The sequence below is a fragment of the Pezoporus flaviventris genome, unplaced genomic scaffold (assembly GCF_033815535.1).
Source record: "Pezoporus flaviventris isolate CSIRO_AGI_PZ_B2104156 unplaced genomic scaffold, CSIRO_AGI_Pfla_v1 ptg000001l, whole genome shotgun sequence".
NCBI lineage: Eukaryota > Metazoa > Chordata > Aves > Psittaciformes > Psittacidae > Pezoporus > Pezoporus flaviventris.
This window is the reverse complement of record NW_026892549.1, coordinates 19,337,478-19,356,040: the sequence shown is the minus strand read 5'-3', so window position 1 is coordinate 19,356,040 and position 18,563 is coordinate 19,337,478. Positions and strand designations below refer to the sequence as shown.

Genomic DNA, 18,563 nt, shown 5'->3' with positions numbered 1-18,563 from the left:
AAATTACAAATTCCTTAGTAAACTGTTCCTTCTGGGGAAAAGCAAGGGGGCGGCTCTTCAAGGCCATCTGGAGTAGCCTTTGCCATCTTAGCTTAGTGGAGACACAGATTACTTTGTGAGCAGGTTTGGTCTGAGATACCATTATGTTGCTGTTCCTCCAGCGCTCATTGCAGCAGTTACCTTTTGCATTCCTGCACTGATGCTGAGTGACTGCTTGTCATTATAAAAACCTTCAGACAGATCAATGAAATTATGCAGATTAGAAACATTGCAAGGACCAAAAATTGAAAGGGCAGAAATCAGCAGAAGAAAAGTCTAGATGCAAATATCATCAGAGCATTTTAACTTAGCTAATGCCTGAAGTAGATCTGGAACAGGTACCTTCTAGAATAACATTGTGAAGTTGGAAATTAGTAGAGAAAGTCAGGCTTTAATCTTGCCTTTGCTAAAAATTAATATTCTCTCAGAAAACATGAGAGTTCTGAGAAGGAGTTTTTTCCCTCCTCCACACATCTGTCTGTACGTGTTTGGTCAGCATGTGGTTACTTTCAGAATATGTGAGTTTATAATGTGGTCAGAGACGGAGAGTAGAAAATTCTGTCTGTTTTAGAAGAGGGGTTGTTTTCAACTAATCTTACGTCACAAGATTATCTGATTTTATAAACTGACAGAAAAACCTAAGAGTCATCTTCAGATTTCTGCATACTGTGATAATGCCAGTAATACTGATTTTTAGGCTGCTGGAGTATTTGGGAGGTTGCTTACCTTGTTCTTTTGCCTGGGCTGCAAGCACCAAGTCTTTCATTCAGTGTTACAGGAGTATGAGAAATGGGATTTGGTTTGTGGAGTTATGAGTAGCCACCATTCTGTGGTGCCACAAGTACCCATGGGTTTCCTTAGGCCAGGAAGGTAGGTATGTGCTGCCTGATCACTGTTTGCTTCAGTTTTATAAATAAATATCTTCCCAAATGGAAAATAGACTATTTTTTCCCCCTTCTTAACTGCTAATACAGTGATTCTGATGATAAATTTAGTTTGCTTTCTGTATGTGGAACAAATTAATCTTGTACCCCTATCTCATAATTTGTTTAAGAATCATTTGAGATTGTCTGGGGTGAGCTGACCATCAGCTCTGAAAGTTCCCAGAGGGAGATGACACAGGTCAGATATGATTGGTCTGTAAAAAAGACTTTCTGTAATCAGAGAAAGTAAGTTAGAGATATCCCTCCATTTTCTGAGGATACAGCATGCAGCATGAAATACCTGCTTCCTGACTTGAGCAGGCACTAATGCAGTACCATTGGGGTGCTGAAAACAACTGCTTTGGGAAGTTCTTATTTCAGTTGCCTACTCTGAGTACTTGTGAGATTGAGGCCTTGGTTGAGAAGAGTACCTTTTCAGTTAAGTTCAAATGTCTGTATACTCTGTCTCTTTCAGCTTGAGAATTACCTGATTTTTCCTTCTGCTTTTATAGGTATTATATTGTGCTCCCCAAGAAAGAAAATAGATGACTGATATATCTGCAATTTAAATCAGTTAAATGTTGTAAATAATAATTACCACAAGATAGACTGATGAATATTAAACCTATTAAAGTACTCAATTCCATCTTCTTTATATTATTATTATAATTTTTATGCCCTGATTTCCACTTTCCTATTAATATTTTCTTCCTGCAATTCAGGTATTTGAACTTCTTACACATTGATGGTTGGAGTATGCAATAATAATGCAAAAATATTTCACATAAATAATTTAAATCCATTCTGGTTTTGTATATGTTCTCTTTACAGAATAACTTGTGAACTAGCCTTAAGAAGTATATGCTGTTCTCACTCCGCTTTAAATTTATGAAACAAAAATAACCTATTTTAATTTATCTGTGTATCTTAATTTCTGCCTAGTTTCCTATATGGCTATGACTGATGTTCAAGGGCTCTCTTATAAGAACAACTAAATAACGACATGATTAAAAATGGAAAATAAGCTTTGCAGTGTATTAGTGCATTACCTGTTTGTTCATCTTGTGCGAGCTGAAACAATTCTGCCTAAGATGACCAGTGCAAGTTAAATTGGAGGTCCTGCCCCAGATCTTGGTTACAAAGTGCATTCAATTTCCCACTTCACAGCATAGACAACCATTGTGCTGGAGGTCAGAAATGAAAGCAAAATGATAAAAGGTAGTAAAACTGCAGGCAGTAAAGTTTCTACCCCTTTGTCTTGCTTGCAGTTAGAATTAGTCTTGAGCGGTAAGAGTACTTTAAATTGTACACAGGAAAAAAATTATCTAGAGCCATTAAATAAATGCCTCCTCTGGGACTGTTTTGCCGTTACCTCAAATGCAGCTTCTCAGTGCTGGGTCACTTTGTCTCTTTTAAACAGTTTCTTTTCATTCCCCGCACTTGTGCACAGGTAACTGAAGCCATCCTTGCATACAGACACATGCTAAATTATGTATTAGAGACATGTTTGGGTATTTGCAGCCTGGCATATGCTCATGCAGCTTTTAAACATATGCTGATACAGCTGCGTACAGCTGTTAAAAATGCATCTTGCTATAAAACCACAGAACTTAGAGAAAATCCACAGAATTTAGAGGAAATCTTTGTAATAGTCATCTGCAAACCAAACCTAATGTTTTATTTATGTGGTTATTTACAACGCTTTGCCTTCAGTCCGTCGCCATATTAATTTCCATCTACAAAGTAAACATTATTAGCAGAAACAGAAAACAAAACTGGCTTATGTTTGCATTTCTCAATAAATATACCTATATACAGGTAACAGTAACGGACAAAGACCTAGTGTCTGAAGAAGATATTGAAGTGTTTTGACCTGCTTTTAGTGTTATGTTTTGTTGGCTCAAGTTCAGGAATATTTTCATCGTCATCCTGTGTGCTCCTCACACATAGGAACTCATTACTGCTTTTCCTAGCGCAACAAATAGCTGAATTGTACTGCTGAGCCATAGAAGGATGAGGAGGGTTGCCATCTAAGTTCTGGCAGCCCAGTGATTTTCACTGGTGTGCTGCTCTGGAGAGCAACTATACTGTTTCCTCAACACTGTTATACAACATAAATGCGTACTGAATGTGCTCTGGAGCCTTGCACTCAGTTGACTGTAACACTCATTTTGATGACAGCTGTTGAGAGGTGACCTGCCGTTACTCATAGTTTCTGCAGAATTCACTTTAGGTCAGTACAAGTCATACCAACATTGTTGAACATTTAATTTCTTGAAAAATGCAGGGCTACTGGAAAGGTTAGTAATCTCTTTATCTGCTCAGGGCAAGCTCACTTAAAGTGTTACTGTGGAAGTGTTGCAGGTCAAAAGGTGAAGCCCAGGTTTTTCCAAGTATAGAGTCCGAAGAAAGCCTATATAGTGACGAAGAGTGTGGCATTGTAAGCTGTCAGGCATCGTTGTAAGTCCTTTTTTCCTTCCAAGAAAGCCACTTCTTGCTGCAGCATAATATACACCTATTTCACAAAACTTTCAGTACATTGAATCATAGAATCAACTAGGTGGTAAAAGACCTTTAATATCATCAAGTCCAACCATTCCCACAGGACTGCCATGGCCACCACTAAACCATGTCACTGAGGTCCTCATCTACACGGTTTTTGAATACTTCCATGGACAGTGATTCCACCACTGCCGTGAGGAGGCTGTTCCAATGCCTGATTACCCCTCTGTGAAGAAACTTTTCATAATATCCAATCTAAACCTCCCCTGGTGCAGCCTGAGACCATTTTCTCTTGTCGTATCCCTTTTTACTTGGGAAAAGAGACCAACCACCTCCTCATTCCTTCCTCCTTTCAGGTAGCTGTAGAGAGTGATAAGGTCCCACATGAGCCTTTTCTTCTCCAAACTAAACAACCCCAGTTCCTTCAGCCATTCCTCATAAGGCTTGTGTTCTAGGCCCTTCACCAATTTTGTTGCCCTTCTCTTGACCTGCTCCAGCAACTCAATTTCTCTCTTGTAAAGAGGAGCCCAGAACTGAATGCAGTGTTTCTTAGGAAAGTAAAATAAATCTTGTTTTGTGTTTCTTTCCGTATATTTTAGACCATATTTCTCAAATCTTGTTAACTGTGAAGCTCTATGATTCTGGGACAGCTGGAGATGGAATTTATAGACTCGTGTATTATGGCAGCTGTTAAACTTTAATTCTGTCTAATTCTGGTTTTGAGTCCTGTTTTTGCCCCCAAAACATTATTCAAGTCATTTATCTTTTCAGGCATTTGTTATTTGTAATTTATTTAACCTTATTAATCTATATACTTGTGTAGTCAATTAATTTCCTTTTTCATGTTGTCACAGTAAGAACTGGCCTTGTTCCAAATCCTGTCATTAAATACTTAGGACCCTGTATTTTGTGTAAAAGCCTTTATTTATCTTTTTGTGTGTGTTACTTCTGAAGTTCAGGAGAGGTTATTACCACACTTTTCTTAACTCTGTCATTTAGTTTGATAGTTACTTTTTGCAAGATTAATGAATACATCTGGTCGTGTATAGAAATGATAGAAAAAGCGATTAAAGAAACTGAGTTTGAGAGGGGTTTAATTTCTAAACCCTATGAGGGTGCAGAAAATCTGAGTTTTGGTGTGTTCAGATGAACCATTGCAAGTTAAGATATTAAGATGCATATATAGATCAAGATATCACATGGGTGGAATGCAAAGAATGTTCCAAAAGTGTAGTCTTCATGGAATTACTTTTTTAGAATTTCAAAATACAGGATGAGGTGGATATGTTCTCAAAAAGAGAGCAAGGTTTAGTTTCTGCTCTTCCAGTTTTTTAGCTATCCTTGGGCAAAGGTGGTTTGAAAGTTGAAGGTATTGCTCTGAAAGGCTGTGACCTGCTGAAGGTTTAGTGTGATGCTATTTTGATTAATAGATTACATTATATGCTCATATAGCGGACCTCAGTGAGTTCTTCTACCTGCTTGCAATGCAGTGTGACTTTGAGAGTGTCACGGGGATGAGAAAAAGGTGTCTAGCAGGCAAACATTTAGCCTGCTGTGTTTTCTGGCCCTGGCTGAGATAATGTCTGTTGATCCTGCTTTTAGCTTTGCAGTTGTTGCTAGCGTTTTCTGTCAGTGTGTGTTATACTTAAATCCTGAACTTGCAATGCTATATGCAATAAAGCCCACTGGCATGAGTGTGTCAAGAAAGCTAAAGCAGAGAGGCCAGCAGAGACCTTTCAAGAAGCTACAAGTCTATTATTTTTTTCATACTCACTTTAGGAGCCCTGCAGGGAATCATTTCTTGGCTGGGATTTCTTATTGGTTTTATACCCCAGGGGGCTCTGCTGCTGTACCTGCTGGTGCCCTTTGCCATTTCTCACCTCAGACTTCCTTAGCTGCAGCTGAGAGCAGCAGCACCCCGTTGTACCATTGTTCACTGTCATTTCCACTTGTCTGCTCTTGGTACCAGGCAGCTGGGTGCACAGACAGTGCTTCCACTGCCTGCTGCAGCTGTGGCCTCCTAGATGTTCAAGTACTACTCATACCACTTTTATTATCCTGTGTGCTTTTTGAGGTGTAATGTATAATTATAAGAAATTAAGAGCTAACTGAGAAATCAGAGTGTGTATAAGCCAAATAACTTCTATGGAAAGAAGAAATTCACCTTAGAAAATCCAGAGGTACTGGTATAGTTCGGTGGTACTTTGGTGACTAAGCCCTAAATGTAACAAAATGCTGTGTTCTTTTTGTGTTTTCTGAGCATGGTGATAATTAAGATGCAATTTTAACTGTAGTAATACAGGTCAAGTGATAGGCACTGTGAGCAGTTTGCTGTGTGATTATAGATTGTATATAGAATAACCTGTGTTATTCTCTATATGTGTAAGTTAAAACAAGAGGTGAAAGGGCTTAGCTAGGACATGGGACTGTCACCCAGCATGACTGAGGCATGAATGTATATTTCTGATTGTCACAGCAGAGGTCTGATTTGAAATCTCAGATTTCTAGTTACTTGCTTTATGGTGCATCAGTCGGAGTCATTGCTACTTGGCAGTTGGCTAAAAGCAAACAAATATGATCACTGAGCCATATTTTCTGTCTGTATGTGTAAATATTTATTTTAGCATGGCACCCTACAGAAGTGGGATAAACCCATTGCCTTTCCCAGGGCAGAATAAGAACCCACTCATTTCATTATATTTATCATTGTAATATGGGTCTAAAATATTAGGCCTTAAATTTTTCTCATGCTTAGAATCAAAATTATACACATATAAAAGAAACACTATAAGCAAGAATAGTCACAGTCCTGGTAGATAGACTGTGTAGAGATTCCACAAGCACAGCCTTTCAGGTAGGCAGTGTCATGTTCCCATGTCAAAAGAACCTTGCACGTTTGTCATGTGCATGGTTGTGTTTCCTAGGTGTGTATTCATATGAGAAAGCTGCTATTTCCCTTCCACGTGGCTTCCTTTATGGTACATACACAGATGAGTGATACAGGCATTGTTCTCCAGTCCTCCACACTGGGGGCTTGTAATATAAGCCCTAGATGTTAGAATTTCCTGCAGAAACAAGACTGACAGTTTGAAGATTGTAGAGAGAAAGTGAGAACTTTCAATATTTAAATACAATCCTCTTGTTATACTTTCAACACAATAACTATCTTCTTCCCTCTCCCTCTTCCCCCTTTATAGGAAGTCTTATAAGTTTAAGTCCACAGAGAATAAGTTTGGTCTTACTTAGCTTTCATAATTCATATCTTTCTTAAAATAATTTGCTTGCAATTTTAGGTAAGCAGTTTTTCTCTGCTTCATGATGTTTTTAAACCTATTATCTTTTATTTAAATTGTATCCTTGTCATACAGTAGTTAGAAATTACTGCATGTAACAGGTGTTCAAGTTTCCCCTCTATTTCCCCTACCCCTACTGGGTTGCCTTACAAAAACCTATTAAACTACAACACTGGACCATGCATGCTGACATTCTGGTTTTTAATTGCAGCTCACCGCTGTAGATGCAGACGAGGGACCCAATGGACAAATAGTATATGAAATTTTGGCTGGGGATAAGGGAGACTTCGTCATCAATGACCGAACAGGCCTTATCACCATTGCTCCAGGAGTTGTATTGTCAGTGGGGCAATCCTATGCTCTCACTGTAAAAGCATCTGATAGTGCTCCTCCTGCACAGAGAAGGTAATTCATCTTATAATGAAACTAATGTTTTAATCAGTGCTTAGCAGCACGTAAGAAGTGTGGCACACACTTATGTCTATAAATCTGCACTGAATCATAATTCAGTATGTTGTGTTTGGTATAAGGATCACATTTTGGAAAAATTTCATATTAGAAGTCTTTCACTTTTTGTTCCTTATTTATATTTTCCTTACGGTATGCAGTTTTCATTGTTTAATTTACTTGTAATGGTCTGGGTGTTTTAAGTTGACATGTTCTGCTGTCATTGTGCATGCCCATTTGTTAAAAGAAATTGAAGTGAAGGGATGTAAGGAAGAAAGCAAGTGAGAAGGGAGATGCTTTTTGTTCAGAATGGAGCTTGCTGTGATGCAGAAAGGATCCCAAACAGTCTGGGGCTGAGCAGGAGACCTTCTCTCCAGCTATGGGGTGTGCAACGTCATCCAGACTTGGCATGCTGTGGACATACTTGGCAAGCTGTCCCAGTAGTGAGCAGCGCCCCCACTAAGACTTAAATTCCCATCAGCAGAATTATTTCTGTTCACTACCACCTGATAAGGAAGAGCAGCCTGCACATTTAGTATGGTTGGAATAGGATGCTCTTGTGTTCAAAAAAGATAAAGGCATTGAGTCCCACTTATCTCCTTCTTTTGAGTTTGTTTTCTGCATATGGCAATTGTGCATAAATGTAAAGGTGGGATGAGGGTTGTGTGCGTAAAAGCAGCTCTCATTTTCTTGGGCTGGTATTGATAATGTGACAACCTCATTGCCCAAAGAGGATGGCAGTAGTTTCCAGCACTTAAATCTCGAACAATCTTTTATCTTTTCTTCAAATGGGGAATAACACAAATGCATCTTTTCTTTCAGGACCTGCTGCTTCTATCATGTCTCCAATAAAGCAGCTCATACTGTTGTGTTCATATTTTATAATTATGTTTTCCAATAACTGAAGTATTCAGATTGTTAGATGTTTCACAAAACTAATACTGGAGAACATAGTCTTCTGGCTGAATTTATTTCTCCTTCCCCTCTTGCTTGCTTTCTTGATAAGCCTTCTCTTAGGGTAGTTGATAGTAGTCTGTTAATAGTGCTGAGGAGAGGATTGTGGATTATTATGTACTTGCTTTTGTATAGTACTATCATAGTTTTAAAGTGGAGGACAAAAATCAATAATGCTACTTCAGAGAGCTTCAGAATCCAGCAGTGTGGCCCCAGCAGCAGTAGCCCCTACAGTACAGCTTTGATTGCTATCAGCTCCTTTTATGTTTGAGAAATCTTTATACTGTCTAAAAATACATGCTTCTGATGATGTATGTTGGGAGCATGTACTTCCTCATCTGAAAATGTCTTTACTGCAGCAGTCTTCAAAAGTGGAAAAGCTCTCCTCTCTTGTCATTTCTGCTTGTCTCCCTTTTTATAGGATTCCAAGTAATTTGCTTCATAGCTTTCAATATGTGTTCAAAAAAACACTTGATCTATGCAGTATTCCCATAGCTTGGGCGAATGGCTCTGGGTTCAGGCTGGCCTGTATTTGGGGCCCAGAGCTGTTCTTTGTTTGTGAAGGTTAAAAAAGCAGGGAGGAAAGAGGTGGGAAGGACACTGACACTTCAGCAAGGTGCTGTGGAGCAAGAATGTGGACAACCAGATTTAGTAGCTGGTAAGGAATATTTGGATAAAAAGTTTTTGCTGCCTTCTTAGTCTGTAAGGCTGGAAAACCAGAAATCAGCTGGAGGTGCTTGAAGCAGGCTCTTGTCATTTTACACAGAGAAAAATCAGGAAGAGATCATGTGAGCTACAGCTCTGAAATCCTTAAAACTGTTGTTTTTTTTCTCCTTAGTGCCTTCCTTTTGGCTGTGAGGTGGTTAGTATCTTGCAGTTGGGGTTATATGAAATTCTTGCTGCTTCTAATGCAAAGTTGTCACATTATGTTAGGTGATTCACCTTCCTGGAGGCAGTAACCAGTATTTGAGACTTCTGGGAATGGCCTTGGTCTAGCCAGCCATTATGTATCTGAGCAGGCAGGAAGGTGTATGCCTTGTAAAATAAGTATTTGGATGTAATTTGAAATATTAAGGATTTTTTTCCCAAATTTGTGTTCTGATGCAAGACATATCAGGCTAACTGTAGACAATGTGTTAACTGACTGGATTTGAATTTATCACCTTGATTATGCATGAAGCAAGACCAGACTACGAAACCTGGCTAGGAAATGTAGCTCTCTAGCCTTTGTATGCACAAATTTAAATCGCAATGCATTCTGTGTAGTTTTTTTGCATGGTATGACTCATTAAATTCTTGGCTGTTGACTGTGCACAAGGCAAGATTTTTTTTTGAGTATTCTTAAAGTTTCTATATGTAGCAAGCACCATTAATTTCAGTTATTAAGGTACATTTAAATACACTTAAGTACCTTAAGTATATTTAAGTCTAGTTTTTTTAGAACTGAAGGTGTAGTTAAGCGTATAGTGATTATCAGTTTCTGTTCTTGAAATAAGTGAGAATAGTTCTCAAATCCATTTCATTTCAGACCTAAACCTTTTCACCGTTGACCTCAGATTTCTATACAATGGAAGCATGTCAGTGACAACAGTCATCTGCTAGATGAAGTCCAATCTAGAAACTACCCAATTATGAAATTATTATTCCGCATAGTGGAAAAGTATGCTTTCTTTTTGAGTTGCATATAGAGATATCGTTTGTCCAAAGATATATTAGTCTACATGTATATAAATATATTCGTTATACATTAAATAATATAGTTGTATGTGGAAATCACACAGAGTTAAAGGAGAGACATGAATGCAATCTCAGTGGCTTGTTGACCATGTGTTCCTTGCATTACCATTTAGCTGGTGTAGAATAAAACCGTATTTCCATGCTTATAGGAGGTTGTGAGCACTGCTTAATTCCTGAGCTCTGTTCTGTTCTCAGGGTATTAACCTGTCCCTGCACCGTTAAAACACCAACTGCAGCCGTAGAAAGGGTTAGCTCTTCTCCTTTCCTTTCCCATGCCGAAGTAGATTTTGCCAGCCACCTAAATGGGCTGTATATAACACACACAAAATGATTGGGCTAAAATTGCAAAGTGCTAATCAAAAATGGGTTGGAAATGAAAAAGTAGCCATTTAATATTATAGTGCTTTTAGTTTGCAGATTACTAGTGCTTTACTTTGTGATCTCATCTTAAAGATTTGGTAAAAAAATTTCTTACTCTTGTGGTGAACAGAAACCTTTTTCTTTTTGTTTTAGACCTTGGTAAACAATAAATCAGCTTGGGTATTATTAAGATATAGCAGGATCAGGAAAAAAGTGGTATATAACAATATATTTTATTAAATACTTATCAGTGGAAGAAAAATGCACACTAAACTGCAACTATTTGGATGTGTATATCATACACAGCAGCTATCCCACGAAAATATGCAGCACCAGTGCTTAAGTGATATTTTGTCTGTTAATTTATTGTGTCTGTTGTTGAGCATTTGATGATGGTATTTTGTTTACTCCGAGGATGTAAGTGTGGAACATCATTAAGATTAGTGGAATATGAAGGACTATTTTAAAACAGAGAAGAAGACAGGTAACTGGCTGTAGTTCATAAGGAGGTAATTTACACAGAATGATCGGCTTTAGTTGTAATTGTCTTCCCCTGATTACACTGGTTTTGTTTATATTCACTGAGTCAATAAACTGCAAATTCAGCTTCTTAAATGCCCAAGGATATGATAGATAGGAAGGCTCAGTCATTCACTAATGCGTTTCAGTGCGAATTATACATTTGTTTGAAGTTTGATTAAATCAAATAAGGACCTGGCTATTATGTAAGTTCCAAGCAGTAAGATCCTCATCTCCTATATTTGTAGATGAATGAGAATCCTGCACTTGCTCCAAAAACACTTGGCTGTGGCAAGGGTAGCTTCCACAGTATCTCTTCCATGCCCTCAACTAGCTGGTAGCCAGGGTGTAGCAGTTCAACGTTTAAGGCTCGTTAGAGTCAACTTGTATATATTGTTAATCTCTAAGTGGTTGGTTGACCTTGGCCAGCTGCTCTCTCACTTTTCCTCCTCAATAGGATGGGGAGAAAATAAAGTGAGAAAGTTTGTGGGTTGAGATAAAGACAGGGAGGTCATTTTACCAGTTATCATCACAGGCAAAACCAACTTGAATTCAGGAAAATTAATTTAACTTTTTGCCAATCAGCGGGTGAGATGTTGAGAAATAAAAACTAAAGCAGCAACTTCCACAAACTCTCCTTTTTTTTCCCAGCCTCATTTGTTCATTCCCAACTGCTCTACCTCTGAGAAGCACAGTCAGTGGTGGTTACAGTCAGTTCATACAGGCCCTCTGCTGCTCCTTCCTCCCCACATCTTTCCCTGGCCCACTGAGGTGTCCCCATGGGCTGCAAGGGAGTCTCTTCTCTGCTGCCTGGAGTGCCTCCTCTTCTCCTCCTTGGTGCTCACAGGGCTGTTTCTCACACTTTTTTTTTCCTCCTATTTGGTGTGTTTTCCCTTTCTTAAATCTTTTCCCCCAGAGTCACTGCTACCGGGGCTGTGAGGCTGGGCTGTACCTGGCCCATGGCCTGTTAAAATGGCTGAAACCAGCCATGGCCACCCTGGGGAGCCCCAGCTTCTTCTCACAGAAACCCCTTGGTACGCCATGCAGTACAATAGATAAATGCGTCTGTCTCCTGTTCAAAGCAGGCAGCAGCAAAGCAACATTCAGTGTGTGTCCAACCTGGCCAAAATGTGTGGCTGAGCTGTTAGCGATGGAGTGTCCCAGGCTGAGTTTAATCCCTGCCTTGTGGGCTGCATGTGTGGATGTGGCCCTAGGGAAGCAGCTACTTCTGCAGCAGTTACGTATGGGTGGGAATTGTCTTTCTGGACGGGGATGTCAATGGTTCTTTACGGTCAGCACACTGCATGACACAGCCCCTAAAACACAGCTGTCTGTCATGGTGTTGTGGAAGTGATGGCCTGCACAGCTCTAATCAGTGGGATGGAGCTATAAAACCCGCTGGCAAAGGGCAATGGGAAGCATTTGTAACACAGTGATGACCGTGCTTGGTCAGAATCCTGTACAGCTAATTAAAAATATCCATCAGTGATGTGTCATTTTGGTAATAATTAATTCTGTCATTTACCACAGAAGATATCTGGTAATTTCTGGGAGGAACCTCTAAAAATGCGCTGTTTGCTAGCCGTGCAAGAAGCATCTCATTGTGTGTTCATGTTTTTCTTTTCTCTCTTCCCTCCCCTCCTTTACACTCTTCCCCTACCCACACCTCCACCCCCTAAAAAAAAAGGGGGGTGGGACAGAATTTGGGACAAATCCCTTTGTTCTTGAAGCGGTGTCTTTCCTGAAGCCCTAAAGCCTGAGGTTTACCAGTTCTGTCAAAGGGCAATCTGTGCCTGTGTTATACTTGCTCTCCTCGGGATTTTGTTTTGGGGCAGGGGTACTGTTTAACATACAGGAGAGAAGGCAGATGGGATAAATGAGCAAAGATGCAAGATAAAGGTCCCTTTAAGGTAGATTTTTAATGGTTTTCAACTTCAGGGAGACTTGTCTCCCTTTCTCTGTTTGGAGCAACTGAATAGCAAGCATGTCGACAGCATAGTCTTCGCAGGGTGTGTACAGAGTGTCAGTGTTTGCTGAAGAGACTTCAACTTGCAAACTGGAATGCTGCTTGCAGGGTTAGGGGTTCAGTGGAGTTGAAGGGTTTGCCAGGTTTTCTCATAGTTTCCTGTACTGCCATGACTCACTAGATTGAAGTGGGTTAGATTTTATTTGTGTGAACCTCAGTATTGGTGTAGCCTATTAAAGAGTTGTGTCTTCTCCCAGCATTATTTTTTTCATCAATATTTTCTGTTCCTTCTCTTTCAAAGAAAGGTAGCAAACTGAACAATAGCAGGGGTCCCCCAGGGGTGGCTATTGTGCATGGCAGGCAGAGTTACCATCTCAGAATTTGTCACGCTCTTCTAGAGGACACAATATTACCAGGGGGATTATGAATCTTTTTTGTATGTGGAGTGTGCACTGAAATCTTGCTGCTTTGGGTTTTTTTAAAGAACGCTAAGGCTACTTTTAAAGTAATCATTTAGCTTTTCTTCTGTTAACGTGGCAGCCTGCTTTATTTTTGATGCAGAATGAAAAATACATTCTAAAGCTTTTAAAGGAGCAAGGGGAGATTGCTAGAGCCAGAGAACGCACAGTGGATAAAATACATAAATACATTGTTGTTTGCCTTGTGTTTGTTGACTTATTGATTTCGACTGACTTTGATTTTTTTTTTTATTTTTTTTAATTCTTACATTTCAGGAGCTCTATTACTACTGTTTACATTGAGGTCCTTCCACCTAACAACCAGAGCCCTCCCCGCTTTCCCCAGCTGATGTACAGCCTTGAAGTCAGTGAGGCCATGAGAACTGGAGCCATTTTGTTAAACCTGCAGGTAGAGATGTTTCCCTGTAAGCCTTTACCACATTCCTTCTGTTTGTACCAATGCCAGAAGCCAGTCCTTGCATACATGGGGAAAGGACAGTTTCTAAGTATTGAAAATTATTTAGCTGTAATAAATAGCCTCTTTTACATGGATCATATAGGAAAAGTGTTTGCTTGGATATTTGTGTGTGTTCTTTTTTTGTGTTAAGTGTGCCTGGAAAGGTACTGTAGGCTGCATATGGGACTGAAGTACATAAGAAAATATATTCCATGAATGGTTAAAACTTGAAAGCCCTGTGATTTCATATGTTAAAATCTCTATATGTACATTTGCCAGCAAACCAGAGGAGCTTAGAACGTCCCATACCTAATTCACATGGAATTTCAACAAGGTTCTTGGCATTCAGCCTTCTTTAGCCTGTTGTATTTGAAAAGCATCTGAAGATATTTACTCCCCTTGGTGTATGTAACAACTGCTGTTAACAGGCTAACAAAAAGCAAAGGTCCCTGTACAGCTGATCACACAATATAGCTCTGCTAGTGGAAGCAGTGAAAGCACATTAGTCCAGTATTGCTTTTTAAATAATGCTGCACTGACATAGTTTGCAGGCCCACTTGCTTCTCTGCGGGCTGTTGCATGATTAACTTACCAGCTTTCTGCTAGCTTAGTTACTGTTTCCGAAGCTTTTGCCGCATTGCATTCTGTCCACATGCCTGGAAAGCCAGCTGTGCAAAATAGGTAGATAAATTACAACTCTTTAGATGTTTGGGGAGAGGGATCAGATTGATCAGGAGAGGGATTATTGTCAAATAGTTATGGCCTCAAGTCTAAAACAAACTCAGTACAGCATGCTCTCCTGAGCATGGTTCCTGTAAACATAGTTATTCAAACTTCACACAAAGCCATTCAAAGGGGGAAGACTGGAAATGCCTGACTTGAGATACCTGAGCTAAACAGAAACCATACAGAGCAAAGTCTTATCTGCCTTAAGTCAATGTAGCTCTATTGAAACATGTTGAACTTGGTGGAATTTAGGTTAGTTTAGAGCAGCTGAAGCATATGGCTCTGTGTTTTGCGTATTCAGTAAATGCACAGAAAAAAAAATAATTTAAACCAAAGTATGTGAAATAAAGGAACTCTAATTGAGTCACTGATGCAGGTGAATGGGTAAATTTCTATTAAAATTGTTTGATGATGGAAGATTAAGATTATTATGGATGGTTAAACTGGTACAGTCACCTGTGCTGAGGGAGGATGACTCATTTAACTCAGTGCTAAAAATTAACTTTTGTTATGTCTTTAATGCCTGCAATGAGTTCAGAATTGGAGCCATGCTGTTCAGAAACCTTTTCCTCGCTGGAGGGGAGATGCTTGTTTTAGAAACCCCAAAGAGTAATGCAAGCCAGGAGCTTGCTGAGAAGCAGAAACACTTGTGTTTACTTGACAGGCGTGGAATCTATGGCTGAAAGCCTAAGTGATCTTTGGAGGCACAAAAACTATTAGCAGGTTTTAGTATTTAGGGATTTTATGAAATTTAGATGTTGTTAGAAAGTGAACCCCATTGTTGAAATAATCTGTGTGCTTTAAGGTTTTGCTAAACCCCAAGCATTTTACCCAGATTTTGTCTTCCTTTTCAAATGATCCTTGGTAAGTTATGCTGAATAAATCTGGAAAAGACTGCTCATGCCAGGCAGGGCAGGGGTGATGCAAAATGGTCATAACAGCTACTATCCTTGTAGCCCGGTCACTAGTAAGCATTTTAACGATGCAGTAGTACATGTTCTCTTGCTATATGCCCCAGATCCCCAGAAATGACAATTTACTTTGTTTGGGAAAGAGTGAGATGCATCAGTTAGTTTTAAGAGCTTTGGAAATGCATAGAAAATGTTATCTTTTACTTATTGTTATTGCAATATAAACTTATCTTGTATTACCAATATGCTATGAATGATTGAATTTAGGTAGACAATTTCTGTTTATGAAAAATACTTAATTGTTAAATCACAAAGATGCATGGCTTCATCTCAGGGAACTGGCAAAGACTATACCTCTTGTAGGGCTGGTGGTCCTGAACCAGAAATATGGATGCATTGTCTTTATTGTGCAAGTTCATCTGCCTCATTCTGAATTAAAACATCCATCTGTATTAAAGAACTTTGTGTGGAGTAGATTTTGGTTTTCACCTTTTTTTTATTCTCTGTGTAATAAGGAACATTTTAAAAAATCAGAAACTGAGTATTTTAATCTTATGAACTCTTGTGCTGTCTTTTCCAGGCAAACAGAAACTTAGCAATTAGTCATATTGTTTTTTTTTTTGAGGAATTTTAACAATAGCTTAAGGTATTGCTTGTGTTCCATAGGTACTATGGAATATTACCAGCCCTAAAATATTTAACAAGTGTTTTCATGTGTAAACTTTCACACTGACTTTTTCTTTCATTAGTAGTCTTATCAATACATCAAGTGTTTTGAAATTAAGGTATTGAGGTTTTTGTTGATGCACAGGGTTAAGAGGTTATGCTTTTATGACCCTTCATAATATTTTGTTAGTGTTGTGTACAGCATAAGGATTACAAACACTGGGAGAGAGTGAGCAACTTATTTTAAATATTCCTGAGTCGACAAATCTGAATATCTTCAAAACACCAGTGTCAATGCAAATGCAGCTGTTTTAAATTTGCCTAATTTGCCTAATAAGACTTTAAAATACATGTTCTAAAAATAAAATTTACATTTTTCTTTTCCATTAAAATATTTCATAGAGATGATGGAAGGTTATATTTTTTCTTACACCATTATTTATTTTATGATGTACCCAGTTGATTGTGACTGGTGTTTTAATTAACAACATTTGAGATTAAGGAATGCAATATTAAATGATCTCCACAGTACTAATTTGTAAATAACCCGCGGAGTTTATTGCATGCCTGGGAGGAGTTTATGCTTCATGTTCTGCCAGCCATTATTAATTAAAATATGTAAATAGTGATTTTTTCTGGGAGTCTGCAAAACAAATAGGATCATTATCGTGGTCCAGTTATGTGCTGAACAAGGAGGCAACATAAAATCAGTGTACAGTTTATGAAGTCACTATGCAATCGATCAGGAAAACAGTAGTTATAGATTGCTTTTTCCTCATGTACAATCTTCAGTGTTTTTCCTATGCACATAATAACTTTCTCTTCTTTCATTTTAAAAGAAACAGATTTATTTTAGTTTTTTTAAACAATGATAAACTTTCCCTTGTGATTTTTTTTTAAGTGTGTTTATTGAAAGGTACATTTTCTTTGGACATAAAGAGGAAAAGAAAATTAACTAGAACCAGTCTTTTACCTTCTGTCTTTCTGAAAGTCTCCTGACTTATTATGAATGAATGTAGACCATAAATAAACCCCTGAGATACCATGAAATATGAAGTGAGGACAGGATGACCTTCAAGTAAGGTAAAATTAATACAAAGGACCACTAAATATAGAAGCAACAATGTGATTCTGATGAACTAAAATCTATGATAGTTCACAGAGATGACAGCTAGTCCGATTTTCTGTATCTAGTATTTGTATAATTTTGTATTCTTGGCTAGCACTTTTTCAGGTTTTTATTTTATTTTATTTTATTTTATTTTATTTTATTTTATTTTATTTTATTTTAAAGTCAGCTCCTAACCATTAATATCATTAGCATAAGGCTGTCTGAATTTTGCTCATAACCTCTAATGTTCTGGCACCTCCTGTCATTTGGTGCCATTCATGGATTTAATAAACAAATTTCCTATTCTATCACTAATGTTGTTAATGAAAATATTGATCAGTATTGGCAGAAATATGCACAACCTTTTAGAATTTTGTCAATACTAAATGCTGCCCACTGCTGTCTGACCTTAATTTTTATGATCAACTTTATTCTTGATTAAGCCTGTTATCTATTTGGAGACCATGTTGTCTGAACTTTTTTAATGGAAATGTTACATAAGATAGTGCGAAAAGCCTTGCTATGGCTTAGACTCATTAATACATCCACATCTTTTTCCCTATATACAAGACCTGTTGTCTTCTGTAAAATGAGATTAGATTGCTTCAACATACTTTGTTTTGAGAAATTTAGCTTTGTGTTATCCATCTCCATATTGTCATTGCGGGTACTTACACATAATTTGATTATTTGTGCTTTTCTGGGAATTGGGCTTTACCTGTCTGGTCTGTGATTTCCTGTCTCATTCCTCTGTGAAAGATGTACCTGGTGTTTGCCCTTCAGCAAGTTTGTCCTCTGTGAGTTTTCAAAGAAAACTGTTAATGGCTTTGAGATTGCTTCAGCCCATGTTTTTATACACTAGGATGAATTTCATCAGGCTTTAATTTCAGCAGATGATTTAAAGATGCTCTAGTTATGTACCTATTCTCTGCTTTATTTTTTCCCAGTTCTCATCTGAGATTTTACCCCTTTGTTGCCACACAATTTTGTTTGCTGCTTGATTGAAGCTGAAATGCAAGAATTGTTAGCTCATTGACCTCTACATCAAACTTTCTGCTTTTATATTGCGACAAAGTGCCACTCTCTTGAGCTTTCCTCTGTAATTTAAACATTTCTTTGTTATCCTTTGTATGCTTTTCTGTTTCTGTGTTCAGTTTTGCCTTGACTTTTTCTGACTTTGTCCTCATATAGTTATTCTTGCTTTTTCTTTAGACTGGCCCCCTTCATCTGCCTTAGCCACTATTTTCTATGTGCTTCCTTTGGTTAAGGCAAGCTGGTTTCTTAATAGATCCTCTGTTCTGCCTGCATGCTGGAATAGTTTGTGCTTCTGTTCTTAATGTGTGTGTGAGAGTTTGTTTTTGGTTTTTTGGGTTTGTTTAGGTTTTTTTTCTAAAGAACTGCTCTTTAGATGGTCACAAAGATACACAGCTTTGACTATGGTGTACAGCAAATGCTTGAAAAAATAGATAAGGAAAAGGATCGTTGTTGAAAGAT

At 38.3% G+C, this 18,563-nt stretch overlaps 1 protein-coding gene across 11 annotated transcripts in view; it reads left to right on the top strand.

The window, feature by feature from the left end:
• Positions 1–18,563, top strand: part of PCDH15 (protocadherin related 15) — a 364,105-nt gene that overhangs the window by 175,904 nt on the left and 169,638 nt on the right. For all 11 annotated transcript variants that reach the window (XM_061446935.1, XM_061446952.1, XM_061446917.1 and 8 more), the window contains 2 exons: positions 6,969–7,162; positions 13,475–13,607. In XM_061446935.1, coding sequence (XP_061302919.1) covers positions 6,969–7,162; positions 13,475–13,607 — 327 coding nt within the window. The remainder of the gene's footprint in view (positions 1–6,968; positions 7,163–13,474; positions 13,608–18,563) is intronic.